At 38.0% G+C, this 15000-nt stretch overlaps 2 protein-coding genes across 7 annotated transcripts in view; one reads left to right on the top strand and one right to left on the bottom strand.

Moving 5' to 3' along the window:
* LOC113803971 (uncharacterized) overlaps positions 1-2121 on the top strand; it is a 6253-nt gene extending 4132 nt beyond the window's left edge. For 2 of the 3 annotated variants that reach the window (XM_027354780.2, XM_027354781.2), the window contains exon 2: positions 1462-2121. In XM_027354780.2, coding sequence (XP_027210581.1) covers positions 1462-1906 — 445 coding nt within the window. In that variant the 3' untranslated portion in view covers positions 1907-2121. Of the gene's footprint in view, positions 1-1168; positions 1231-1461 lie in introns of those variants that run through there. The other variant, XM_070134640.1, reaches the window with a different exon arrangement.
* Positions 2122-2125: 4 nt separating this feature from the next.
* The window catches only part of ldbr (lariat debranching enzyme), a 14250-nt gene continuing 1375 nt past the window's right edge, over positions 2126-15000 (bottom strand). For all 4 annotated transcript variants that reach the window (XM_027354777.2, XM_027354778.2, XM_027354776.2 and 1 more), the window contains exons 3-8: positions 13850-14141; positions 13302-13526; positions 5384-5598; positions 4309-4648; positions 3968-4149; positions 2126-3765 (exon numbers count right to left, since the gene is read on the bottom strand). In XM_027354777.2, the coding sequence (XP_027210578.1) occupies positions 3465-3765; positions 3968-4149; positions 4309-4648; positions 5384-5598; positions 13302-13526; positions 13850-14141 (1555 nt within the window). In that variant the 3' untranslated portion in view covers positions 2126-3464. The remainder of the gene's footprint in view (positions 3766-3967; positions 4150-4308; positions 4649-5383; positions 5599-13301; positions 13527-13849; positions 14142-15000) is intronic.

The following is a 15000-nucleotide window of genomic DNA, read 5'->3' as shown; positions in this document are numbered from 1 at the left end:
ATTCCGACCATAATATTTACTGTTTTAGAAGATGATATGAATGAACGAAACAGGTTATATGATTTGACCATCAAAATTGTTTTAAAGTTTTGAAGCTATATTAGGCTAGATGTAACCTGAGACTATTTAGAACTAGTCAGTAATGGGTAGCTGATTCATTCGTGATCCCATACATTGATTAAATTTGTGAATATGTCTTACATCCGTTCAGATATGTTCCACATTTTACATTATCTACATTATGTACAGGATGATGTATGGGCATATGTTTTTCATAGTATGCAGTTCTCATGGTAATTCTTTTCATTTCACATAGACACCAGCCTTGAAATTATTATTTTTTGTGTCATTTATTCACTGTGATATGCATGCATCTGTTGTTTTTATCCGTCACAAAGGACTAATTCAGGAAACAAGTGAACTTATTAGAAATTGTCTTCAAAGTTACCATAGCCCTTCTTTAATATTTCTCCAGTAACCTTAGGGGGACTTTTAGGAATCCACAAACATTGTTAAATGATCTTTGGGATAAAGCCCCTGAACCCCCACCTAGCATTTCTCAGCTCAGTGCAGAACATCTGAGACCCTCACCTGAGACCCTCACCTGATTCTGTGGCTTTAGTCTCCATGCTATATTTGTCACAGGCTTCGTTCTCCTTTTCTAATGATATTTTTAACCTGTGTAGATTATTTTAAGTATCAATGAGTGTAGATTTTTTCCTCTATGACAGTCACTAGATTTTTCCTATCTTGGTATGGTCGTTATGTGTTGTACAACTTTCATATTATCCAGTTGCAAAGATAATGTCATAGAGGAAAAGCACCTTAGATTTTGTAAATTTTGTCACCATAGTTGATTCCCGCAAAGTAAAATCCCAATATCTGCTTAGAATATATCACTTTGTCAATAATAAATTCATGAATATTAGCAGAGTCACAGCCTTTTTTTTTTTTTGTAGAATTCAACGCTGTATTTGCCAAAAGGTGGTAGGACTTCATTAGATTATCATAGCAATATAAAATAAGATTTGCTGATTTTTGGCAATACAGACCTTATGAACCCAATCCTCCCTTACCCCCTTTAGTTGAAGATGAAAATAGAATAATATAAAATGAACGATTATGAAATAAAATGTAAGACCTCTGAGTCAGCTTTTATTCCAGACCCCACATTCCCCCTTGCCAACAAGCCTGCACGTCAAGTCTACCCTGCTTTATATAAACAAAAAGGTCCCATTTTCCTAATATTTAAAATGTTGACCATTTTACTTTAAGCCAGTATAATTTCAGTTTGATTTTGCCTTGTGTCATATCATAAGGTCAACGTTCCAAGAGATTATAATTTATTGTGTTAAGTAAACTACGATACACTGGCTATGGGAATATTGTATATTGCATCACTGATGAAAGTTTTTAATTAATACACTGATATGACAAAAAAAAAAATGTATTGTCTTCCAGATCTGACACACTAGCAACTGTCATGGAAGGAAACGTTGCAGGATCTTGTCTTTGCAAAGGAGTCCAGTATTATGTTCCCGACAAGCCTTTACAGTGGTTTCGGTGCCACTGCTCCATGTGCAGGAAGGCCATCGGTTCAGAACACTGCACTTTCATTGCTGTGAATGATACAAACCTGGAGTACAAAAGCAAGAAAACTCTCAAGGAATTCCAAAGCTCAGAGCATGTAGTGAGGGCTTTCTGCAGCACTTGTGGATGTTCAATCAGTATGAAGTATGATAGTGAAGTAGATTTGATTTGGTTTAATGCTGCAACTTTAGACGTAGATCTTCCAGTAGTTGACCCTCACCAAGTTTACCTCAAGGATAGGGTGCCTTACCTGGACATCATGTCTCAGGCACCAAGTGCTATTGACCAGTCAATGTGTGCAGATAAAGATTTATAGTTAAGCAATTATTTCAGACATATTGCCATTTTATTGTATGACTTCATTTAAAATGCATTCCAAATGTTATTCTTTTCTCTTGCATATATTGGTACCCAACATATATGCTTGAATATAATCAACTAATATTGGTTTAATTTGTTTTTTCTTGTCTACAAGAAGATAATGTGCCAACATGTAATAGATGTCTGAGAATAAAAGGATAAAAAATACAATATACAAGAAAGTTTCTATAATATAGATTTCTCCATATTTAGTTACATTATCTATGTATCAATAAATAAATAATGTACACAACTGATTTCACTAAGTAAAAGATATTCTTTCACAAATAAACTCAATCACAAAAACATGACTATCCTTAGTTATGATATAATAAAACTGTCTTCAGTATACATAATTGTATGAAACACTATAGATACTTTGAAATAATATTGAAGTAAAGGTCACAATAAATGTCAGAAAAAGACTTTCTACTCAAAACTGTTGAAAACATTCTGAATGTGAAGCAAATTTAAGAAGACTGTGCATGGGAATAAAGTGAACCTGTGACCGAGAGACTAAAGAAAAATAAAGAAAAGAAGCAACTGGTGATTTAACATGTGAAGAAGAGCAGGAAGAGGTAAAGATGAACATAATAATTTCATTACACAACCGAAGCTTTGAAATGCATTGCGCATGTTGTGGCTGCACCCCAGAACTTTTTATTATCTCCTCTAAGTACAAATAGTCTTCATTATTCACTTCATCCTTGTGAAGGTTCTCTTTCTGATGTTCATGATCTTTTGAGGAAAACAAACTAACGTTTTTCATGGTTAGTCGTTTTACAAAGAGACTGAGGAGGTTATGCTAAAAGGAGAACAAAGAATCCAACAAGAACTAAATGGTCTATATAGCAGAGAGAAAAACTTTGCTTGGAAAACAAAAAAACGCTGCAGACTTAATAATTAAAATCACACATGGCTGAGTTTGTACAATTCAAGAATGTGTGACAGCTGACTTTCAAAACAGAATGTATGTCTTTTGGTAAAATAACAAAATCAAGGACCTGAAGCATTCAAACGTCTACATGAAAAACCTGTTAACTTCTTGTTACAAATAATTTCTTCATCTCTGATAATAAAAAACATTTCTGCAAATATGCATTAATCAATGTTACTACAATGAAAACAAAAAGTAACATGTGCAACAAAATGAAGCAAATTTTAAAACTTTGTACCAGATCACACAATACTTGTGTAATTTCAAGAGTATTTTTACATATTTCCGCAATCACAAAGTCATTCATTCCTTGTCAAACCCCTCTGTCTGCACATCATGCAGATTACAAAATTTGCACCTTAGCATTAGACAAAACAGTATTGCCACTTTGTATTATAAAAATATAAAAAAAAGTAACATACAATTTTATATCCATTCATGAACAATGGACTTCAAAAATTCATTCACACACCTTCACTGGACAGAGCAAAATCCAATCTCTTCTCATTATGAGACATTAAAATATCAGCTCACTTCACATTCACCACAAGAATCATGCACCTGTTTTCAATACTATTTACATGTCTTCCTCTGCTGACGAGTATATGGCCTGATTTCTTCGCTTGAATTTCTTCATTCCCAGCATGTTGTCCCCACTGGTAGATGACGATGAAACTGTTTCCGTCTGGGACATTTCCTTGTCACTTGCTTCATTCGTCCGTTTGGCCTGTGGGCTTCTGCGCGGACTTGATTCACTCTCACTTAGCGAAGACGAAGCTGATGAAGATTCAAAATTGAAGGGAACTGGAGATTTTCTGTTGTCGGTCTTAGGTTCCGACAGCAAGAGGCCCCGTCGCTGTCCGTGGGTTATTTTCAGCCTGCAGGAATAGTTTACTTTGTTTGCAAACTTATATGAAGACAAATTAAAGACAAAATTCTAAGTATTCATTATAAGTCATACTCCTTGTAGCATGATCATTAATACTAAATACATAATAATCTCTTCATATCACATGACCCAAGAACACAAACCTAATTCCTATGAACCAAATTTTCTCCTTGAAATTCCCTCGAACTTACCGTGGAGAGCTAGCTGTTGGTTGTGTTCCTGGACTCTGAGAGGTGGAAAAGGAATCTCTTCTGATGGGGCTTACAACATCCTCAATGGCAGCCTCAGCACTGGCTTCAGCATTATCCTCACCTTCATGAATTAACGTCATTTCCATTACAATATCTGCATCATCATCATCACTTAACTCAACCTATAGAAAAGAAAAGGGTTTTTTAAAATATTTTATTTTATTTACTGATACTGTAAAAAGTGCCCTATCCTAATGTCAATAGTCAGTAGACAGAATATGCCATTATTTTATCTGGGCTTTCCACACCCATTATTCTCATCAAAAGTCAATTTATATAACCTCATCTGGATTATTCGAAATCTTTGAGGAGTCCAGCGTAATATTAAGCTCCGAGTCATTCAGACTTCTGTTTGGAGGTGACAACTTTGGCGACGATTGGGCTTTTCTCTTGGCTCCAAGTAAGATGGCCAAAGGATCATCCAATCCAAGCTTGTCACAAAATGCTATCGTCTGTGGGTTGAGCAGCGGCTGGGGCATATGCACCTGCTCCATCTTGGGCTTGCCTTGGCTACTTTCATAAGACTGTGCTGTTGGAACAAAGTCTAGAGGAACCCTCATGTTGCATCCCATCATCTGGATGGTGTCATCAATCTCTTCCTTTGTAGGTGTGAACTGGTATCTGTGGGAGAAGAGAGTTAGTGGGTGCATTTTCATATCGATATTCTTACTATTCATTTATATATATACTCATATATGTACTTACAATGAATGTTAGCCTTGTACTTTATATTGTGGTAAAATCCTGTTTATTATCTACTGGTCCCTATCATGCAAACATCCTATCTTGTCTACCTTATTCAGAACTAATTTAAATTTCAATGTACACACTTATCTCAAAAATCCCTTCCTGAGCATTTATCATTTTTATGTAAGTCTAAGTACCCACAGCACACCTCCCCTGAAAACACTGCATGAACAGATACTTTTACAACTTTTAGTAACAGTGCAGTTCACAACAGTCCACCACCCGCTTGTGACTGCCAGTACTTCCACCATGTTCCTCCATATTTTCTCCCCACCACAACTTCCAAGGAAAAAATATAATTAACAAAGAACTAATTTAGCTGCCTTGATGCCGTGGCCAGCACCACATCACAGCCGTGGACTGGATCATCGAACCCTCACAAGACCATTGTGGCATTCAGGCTTCGCAACTCCTCTTAGGCCAAGGCCCGGCTTGGTTGCTGGGGCTCCAGTTGGGGCCAAAGCTGCTTGAACCCAAGAATAGTGTCGGTCCAATAACAATGCGAAAAAAGACCAGCTTACAGTCAAGTTCCCGGGATCAGACCAGGACCCAACAAATCATCTTGTGTGGATGCAGACAGAACCCCAATCACCAGCGTGATAAAATTACCTCTCGGACCCTCCCGGCCCAGGCATGTAGACAGTCCGTGTACCAACAGAGAGAAGGTGGTTGGTAAGTCGTAGAATAGTCAGCCATTCTGCATCATAGCTCAACTCTAGAGGTCCCGCATTCTGCACTTCTATCACTTGTAGGAAGTCACGCCGAGGCAGGCACTTGTCCAACGCCAAGAATTTTGTCACCTTCGCTTTGTGGGTATTTTCGTCCTGTATTGGAAAAGTTAATTAAAACTGATATGACTTGCAAAAATCATGAACACGGACAAAGCGTCCTCAAGGTCAACTGGAAAGAGGCCCCACTGAGTGTATCCTGAAAGGCACAGAGTAAGCAGCCTGGTGAAAATGTATTATCTATGCTGCTAATGTGTGATCAACGAACATAGGAAAGCTTAATCACACAGAAGAAAATAAAAAAATAATAAAAAGATGATAATAATAATCATGATAATAAAAATAATAATCATAATAGTAACATAAAATAATAATGATGATGATGATGATGATGATGATGATGATGATGATGATGATGATGATGATGATGATGATGATAATAATAATAATCCAATAACAATAATCAAACATAATATTAATCAAACATAATAATAATAATAATAATAATAATAATAATAATAATAATGATAGTAATAATAATAGATGATGACAATAATAGTGATGATGAGGATCATGGTGGTGACGATGGTGGTGGTGTTGGTGTTGGAGATGAGTTGATGATGATGGTGGAGGTGAGATTGAGATGGTGGTGCTGGCAGTGGTGGTGGTGGTAGTGATGATGATGGTATTGTGGTTGTGGTAGTGATGATGCTATTGTGGTGGTGGTGATGGTATTGTGGTGGTGATGATGGTATTATGGTGGTGGTGGTGATGGTGATGGTATTGTGGTGATGATGATGGTATTGTGGTGGTGATGGTGATAATGGTATTATGGTGGTGGTGATGGTATTGTGGTGGTGATGGTGGTGGTGATGATGGTATTATGGTGGTGGTGGTGGTGGTGATGTTATTATGGTTGTGGCAGTGATGATGATGGTATTGTGGTGGTGATGATGGTATTGTGGTGGTGGTGGTGGTGGTGGTGATGATGAGGGTATTGTGGTGATGGTGGTGATGAGGGTATTGTGGTGGTGGTGGTGATGATTGTATTGTGGTGGTGGTGGTGGTGGTGATGATGGTATTGTGGTGGTGGTGATGATGGTATTGTGGTGGTGCTGATGATGGTATTGTGGTGGTGCTGGTGATGATGGTATTGTGGTGGTGGTGATGATGATGGTACTATGGTGGTGGAGATGGTATTGTGGTGGTGATGATGGTATTGTGGTGGTGGTGGTGGTGGTGATGATGGTATTGTGGTGGTGATGGTGGTGATGATGGTACTGTGGTGGTGGTGGTGGTGATGGTTGTGGTGGTGGTGATGATGGTATTGTGGTGGTGGTGGTGATGATGGTGATGATGGTATTGTGGTGGTGATGGTATTGTGGTGGTGGTGGTGGTGATGGTATTGTGGTGGTGGTGGTGATGGTATTGTGGTGGTGGTGATGATGGTATAGTGGTGGTGCTGATGGTATTGTGGTGGTGGTGGTGGTGATGATGGTATTGTGGTAGTAGTGGTGATGATGGTATTGCAGTGGTGGTGGTGATGATGGTATTGCAGTGGTGGTGGTGATGATGGTATTGCAGTGGTGGTGGTGATGATGGTATTGTTGTGGTGGTGGTGAGGATGTGGTGGTGGTGATGATGTTGTTGTTGTGGTGGTGGTGGTGATGATGGTGTTGTGGTGGTGGTGGTGGTGATGGTATTGTTGTTGTTGTGGTGGTGATGATGGTGTTGTGGTGGTGGTGGTGGTGGTGGTGTTGTTGTGGTGGTAGTAATGATTGTATTGTGGTGGTGGTGGTGATGGTGGTATTGTGGTGATGGTGTTGTGGTGGTGGTGGTGATGATGATGGTGTTGTTGTGGTGATGATGGTATTGTGGTGGTGATGGTATTGTGGTGGTGGTGGTGGTGATGGTATTGTGGTGGTGGTGGTGATGGTGTGGTGGTGGTGATGATGGTATAGTGGTGGTGCTGATGGTATTGTGGTGGTGGTGGTGGTGATGATGGTATTGTGGTAGTAGTGGTGATGATGGTATTGCAGTGGTGGTGGTGATGATGGTATTGCAGTGGTGGTGGTGATGATGGTATTGCAGTGGTGGTGGTGATGATGGTATTGTTGTGGTGGTGGTGATGATGGTGTTGTGGTGGTGGTGATGATGTTGTTGTTGTGGTGGTGGTGGTGATGATGGTGTTGTGGTGGTGGTGGTGGTGGTGGTGATGGTATTGTTGTTGTTGTGGTGGTGATGATGGTGTTGTGGTGGTGGTGGTGGTGGTGGTGTTGTTGTGGTGGTAGTAATGATTGTATTGTGGTGGTGGTGGTCATGGTGGTATTGTGGTGATGGTGTTGTGGTGGTGGTGGTGATGATGATGGTGTTGTTGTGGTGATGATGGTATTGTGGTGGTGGTGGTGATTGTGGTGGTGGTGGTGATTGTGGTGGTAATTGTGGTGGTGGTGGTGATTGTGGTGGTAATTGTGGTGGTGGGGATGGTGATGGGGGTTATTGTGGTGGTGGTGGTGATGATGGTATTGTGGTGGTGATGGTATTGTGGTGGTGGTAGTAATGATTGTATTGTGGTGGTGGTGGTGGTCGTGGCACTGTGGAGGTGGTCGTGATGATGTTGGTGTTGTTGTGGTGATGATGGTATTGTGGTGGTGGTGGTGATGATGGTATTGTGGTGGTGTTCGTGATGATTGTATTGTCGTGGTGGTGGTGGTGGTGATAATGATAATGAAGTTAGTGGAGGTGGTGGTGGTGATCATAATGATGATAATGATGATGATGATGATGATGATGATGATGATGATGATGATGATGATGATGATAATAATGGTGGTGTTGATGGTGATATTGATACTGAAAATGATGATAATAATCATCATAATAATCTTAAAAAGTTACAATGATGATATGATAAAAAGATATTCATTAACATAATTATAACAATAGTAATGATAATATTAAAAACAATAAAAATGATAATAATATTGAAAACAATAATAATAATAATGATGATGATGATGATGATGATGATGGTGGTGGTGATGATGGTATTGTGGTGGTGGTGTTGGTGGTGGTGGTGGTGGTGGTGGTGGTGGTGGTGGTGGTGGTGGTGGTGGTGGTGGTGGTGGTGGTGGTGGTGGTGGTGGTGGTGGTGGTGGTGGTGGTGGTGTTGTGGTGGTGGTGGCCGTGATGATCGTATTGTGGTGGTGGTGATGCTGGTATTGTGGTGGTGGTGGTGATGATGGTATTGTGGTGATGGTGTTGTTGTTGTGGTGGTGGTGATGGTGTTGTGGTGGTGGTGGTGATGGTGATGCTGGTATTGTGGTAGTGGTGGTGATGATGGTATTGTGGTGGTGGTGGTGGTGATGGTACTGTGGTGTGGTGATGATGGTATTGTGGTGGTGGTGGTGATGATGGTATTGTGGTGGTGGTGGTGGTGATGATGGTACTGTGGTGGTGGTGGTGGTGATGGTACTGTGGTGTGGTGATGATGGTATTGTGGTGGTGGTGGTGATGATGGTATTGTGGTGGTGGTGGTGATGCTGGTATTGTGGTGGTGGTGATGATGGTATTGTGGTGGTGGTGGTGGTGATGATGGTACTGTGGTGGTGGTGGTGGTGATGGTACTGTGGTGTGGTGATGATGGTATTGTGGTGGTGGTGGTGATGATGGTATTGTGGTGGTGATGATGGTGTTGTGGTGGTGGTGGTGGTGATGGTATTGTGGTGGTGGTGGTGGTGGTGGTGGTGGTGGTGGTGGTGGTGGTGGTGGTGGTGGTGGTGGTGGTGGTGATGGTGGTGGTGGTGGTGGTGGTGATGTTGTTGTTGTGGTGGTGGTGGTGATGGTATTGTGGTGGTGGTGGTGATGATGGCATTGTGGTGGTGGTGGTGATGATGGCATTGTGGTGGTGGTGGTGATGATGGTATTGTGGTAGTTGTGGTGGGGGTGATGATGATGATGATGATGATGATGATGATGATGATGATGATGATGATGATGATGATGATGATGATGATGATGATGATGATGATGATGATGATGATATTAAAAATAATAATATTAAAAATAATAATATTAAAATAATAATATTAAAAATAATAATATTAAAAATAATAATAATAATATAATAATAATATAATAATAATGATAATGTTAATAATAATAATAATAATAATAATAATAATAATAATAATAATAATAATAATAATAATAATAATAATAATAATAATAATAATAATAATAATAATAATAATAATAATAATAATAATAATTAATAATAATAATAATAATAATAATAATAATAATAATAATAATAATAATAATAATAATAATAATAATAATAATAATAATAATAATAATAATAATAATATTGATGATAACAACAATAACAATAATAATAAATCATTAAAAAATCCAGCAGGGAAAATGTGGCCTATCAAACCATTTTGCTTTGAGAACATCTATTGAAAATATGAGGACAGAAAGTGTGAGGATTTAGAATATGAGATTCCAAGCAATTACAGGGAAGTTTATAAAATCCTGGGGACAAAAGATGAATTTGTAGATAAACGTCTTGGCTCTGGCCTCTGCGGATGGGCCCAGAGGATGGACCAGAGCACTAAATGGGTACCTGCACAAAGGACCTACCCGACTTTGAAAAGCTAAGGAAAATTTTAAATAAGACTGCAGCTAATTAAAGACGGATTCCAAATGGGGGAGGAAAAACAAGAGTTGGGGGACAAGGGGGGAATATTCTGAAATGCATCATTATACTACTGAAATGTGTAGGAAGACACATTACAGACACAAGACATAAAATGGGTGTTACAACATTATGAATGAATGATGTGTGTTTTGCTCTAATGCTTACCATGACTGTTCTATCACAGGGGAAGACAGAGTCAAGAAGAGGAAAAGACAGAAGTTCAAGATGTTGCCAGGCATTACAAATGGATTTCTCATGATACTCAAATATTTTTCTGTTGTTGGAGTGTACTTCCCACAGTGCCTCGTCCATGTACTATCGCAGTTAAACTTCTTCGTGATGCTGGCACTGGTGCATAACAAATGTGATCCTAGTGATATAGCTGGTACAAAAATATACTAATGTAGTCCTAAAAATTTTCACGAAGATAAATGCCCATTCACTGCTTCGTTGTGTGCTGGCAATGGTGGCAACAATCCATTAAAATAACATGGTTATCAAATGACCAATGATGTGCTACCTTCTCAATGCTGGTAATATAATTTTAATCTGTATTTGCTTTCCTTTAGTTTAAAAACCTGGGCATTTACTACTACTACTCTTTCATCATTTATATTAACGAGCTGTAAATAGGAGAGCAACTTTAACTTTCAAGCAAGTCAAGGGTCAACAATAAATGCAAACAGAAAAATAATAAATAATATTGTAACATCAGCTTTACAGTGTTACATGTCTTCTAAAATGAATGAAAAAAAAGTTTGTCTGACATTCTCTGCTCTCCTGTAACATTTAACCTCTAAAACACATTCATCATCAACTGATGTTCATCATCAATTGAAAAAAAAAATACCTACAAGTTATCTGTGGCCCTCTTGAACCAAACAGAGGCTTATGACATGCCTTTTTCTTAATATGCAAACATAAGCAATGGACAAGCCACATTTCTCCATCTTGAAGTATATGTTGATGTGTTCTTGCCCCCCAGGTCGAAGTAAGATATCTCATCCATGGTGTTCCCAGTTAAAAGCAAGCAGAAATTTCCATAAGGACTCAAAACAAGTGTATCGGAATGGCTAGCAACAATTATTGGCTCACACAAAACCTGAGGAGTGACATAGCCCTTGCACAGTATACAGCAGATATATATACCTACATGTATGCTGACCATCTAGGTGTTAAATTGATATCATTATTTTAAACTTTCCTAGAAGACTAAACCTAGTATACCATTTATCAACTAAAATATACATGGAACAAAAATGAATGATAATTGTATATAATAAATTAGGGTTAACTTGATAGACTAACTGTGGTAAACAATGTTGACAAGCCTATTTTCTCAAAACATGACTGTTATAAACCTGTCAGTGTATTAAAAAATGGAACTTAATAGTTAACCCACTGATGGCAGTTTCATGCACTGTCCACTGTAGCTTTTTGTGAAATTTATTGCAAACAGATGGCTGCAAAAGTGCTCAGCCACAAATGACCTAATCTGTATGCACTAGTGACCTCATCTGATTTCCCTTTTTTTATGCTATCTTTATAGATCATATAAACAAGTGAGATAGGTAGTACTAACAACTGACTCCTTGGTGAACCATCTGTATGTAGACATTTAATGAAGTAAACCTACAGCGGACATGAAATGCATATCCTGCACGAGATACAGGGAGAGAGAGAATAGAGAGGGTGAAAGACCAAAGCTAGAGACAAATAAAAGGCAAAAAGATACCCCTAAACAAGCCCAATTGTTTGAATTTGTTGTTTTCAAAACCTCAAAATAAAATACTATTTCCATGTACAAATGAAATCTATTCATGATGGCTTATACTCACTTGTTTTAAATAAGTAATAATGCACATCACAACATAATTTACAAGTACCCCATTGCATTTTACTATAAAACGCATCACTGATTCAAAGAACTCTTTTCATCCCATAATGCATCTCCAACCATCAATTTCCGGTTCCTCTGTCACAATTCCTCTTCTTTGTGCTGCTATTTCTGTGCATTATCTCCACAGAAAAAGTTTTCCAGTATTTTGCACAAAAAGGCCGTTTTCCAACTGCAGTTTCGAAACAGCAAGAAATTAGACATCTGAATAGCTTTACATCCCATCTAACAATGCTATGGAAAAAGCAACTAACAAAAGCTGCCAGATATATGCAAAAAGGGTAAACATCATCATTAACCACATACAGTAAAGCTCTATTTTACTGGGACCGGAAGAAACTAGGAACACAAAAAGACTCAGAATCAAACTAATGTAAAGAAAAGCAAGGCAACAGAAGCCTAAAACTCAGAAAATGACCAAAACAGCAATATAAGCTAACAACTTTGTAGAGATTTCTGCAGATACTCGCACCTTTCTTCCTGCTTGTTCGCAGAACAATCTTACTACATAAGAACAAGGCAGTTTCAGCATCTAGTATACTACAAAGAATGGCTTTTAAATTAGGAGACATTTTTATCAGCACTTGACACACGAGAGTACTTTACAAAAGTTTCATACTTTCATAGACACCAGTCCGTTAAAATATAAACTTTTATAAAAAAAAAGTATTATGAACTTCAAAGAACAATAATCCCACTGTAAGATCCTCTAAATATACAACAAAAAATTAGACCTTCAGAATCACATTTTGGGGGACACTGTGACCTAGTCTTACCACACCCAAGATCACCCACTTCATGCCGATAGCTTTACATATTTTTCAGTTTCTAAAGCTCCCATGCCTCTTAAAATCATTCTAAAGTTACTTGAATACCCTTGTTCCATCCTTCTTAATTAAAACTGGCAATTCTATTTGCACATAATAAAGCTTGATATATAGAGTGCACTTTCTAAAAAGCCCAAGTTCAACACATATCTACCTAAACGTATGTAAACAAACATTGCCATCACCCTATATTGATTAATTACTATTGATTACTGTACTTACCTGCAACAGTGAAATTTCACTCTTTCAGAAGTGTTCAAGTTTATATTAATACTGCCTGGCAATAATATACCACCTCCATAGATCATGGTTAGTTAAACAGCTTCTTAAAATTAAACTACACACAAAAAAAAATTGTAAATGATCCTACCTTATGTCGCAATACAGCGGGGAACTTGACATGAAGATGGCCAGAAAACCAGTACTTTGGCCTTATTTTCTTTAAGAGTTCTTCTGCCGGTCTTGAACCCAGCGTATTATTCTTTATTTCAGAACGGAAATGCTGTTTCCACTTGAGTAATTTTTCTTTATCCCCATGATGGTAGATGCCGCGTGGCCAGTCATGGGACATGAAAATATCGCTCTCACCTGAAAGCTACAATGGAAATTTTAGGTACATTGTCACAATAAAAATTACAAATGCCTAGAGGTATTAGAATATTTAAAAGTAATATAAATATTGAATGTATTAACATTTGAAAAGTTGGTAACATGGTCATAAAGAAAAATAAGATCTCTAGGCATGCACAGCTGATGTATATGAGAAGTGCACAAACAAAGAAAGGAATCGGGAAAACCAATGCATATTTGAAAACATACCAAAAAATAAAGATAACAAAAAAACAGCCACCAACAATGAGAACAAGAAGCACAGTGACAAATTTGTCAAGTGACCCTCCTCCGCTAAAAAAGCCTCACCTGCTTTAGCCGAAAGACCTCAAGGTTTCGCACATGATAAACACTTCGGACTGACTCCCCAGTATAAGGTGGCTTCTCATAGTGCCCTTTGAGGTAGTCTGGGCCCTTATAAATCCCTGAAAGGCCCCCAATTCGCAGCCCTCCGAATCTGACCACACCTGCATATCCCAGGTAGTAAATGTTAGGGGCAACCCACCCACCATAGGGGAATTCCTGAAGGTAGTTAGAAGCCTCATGGTTGCCCCCGATGAATATGGTCAACACAGGGGCCTTCTTCTCACCTGAATAATATCTGAAAGTAATGGATATAAAAAAATCAGTCTGAAAATAATATGTGATTTCTTTGAATCTGATTGTAAAAACAGAAATAAAAAGGCTGTTTCTGTATACTATAAAATGGGTTTCTCACTTCCACATAATATGAATATTCTTCAAATATGTTCTAAAACATGACATGAAAAGTCTTACAATACCTCTATTCTAAAGGAATGATAGCTGCTAACACCAGATTGGAAACTTTATTTTAGCACATCTACTTTTTCAAAATGTGCAGGTGAGGATATTGTTTCCTTTGCACAATACAATTTCAAAATAAATCTTAACAAAATGAACACTTTACACCAGGGCAAATTAAAGATGACATTTTAATAGTGAGCTAAAGGTTGCAGTCATTGGTACAAAAAATAGTCTAGACACAAAAACAGTAATGCCACAAATAAAAGAAAAAGATTGTGAAAAATACCACAAGCCTCTCATCAACCCTCCCCTATAGGCACTCCCAATCGTGGCAATTCAGTTTACTGGAATACATTTTGTGACAAGGAGTTTGAGACATACGTCTAGTGACAATGTCCAAATAATAAAGAATTACCCATAAAAGTCCTTACAACTATAATGAAATATATAAATACAGTGAGCCAAGGATTGAAAAGAAATCAAATTAATATTACGTTTGCAGCCAATTTCTGCAGCCAAATATATGGTTTCCTGTCTGGTGCTCTTCTATTCTGCATTTTGTTTACATTTTTCCTCAAGTACAGCCTGGCACAAAGAACGCCGTAGTACTGTAAATCAATCCTTTGCATTTCCAATTTTGGTGAAATTAAACATCTTATAAATACATCTCCTGACAATCAAAATTTGAGAACTTA

This window comes from Penaeus vannamei, chromosome 20, assembly GCF_042767895.1.
Source record: "Penaeus vannamei isolate JL-2024 chromosome 20, ASM4276789v1, whole genome shotgun sequence".
Taxonomy (NCBI): Eukaryota; Metazoa; Arthropoda; class Malacostraca; order Decapoda; family Penaeidae; genus Penaeus; species Penaeus vannamei.
Note: the sequence above shows the minus strand (reverse complement) of the source record. Positions and strands in the feature narration are given on the sequence as shown.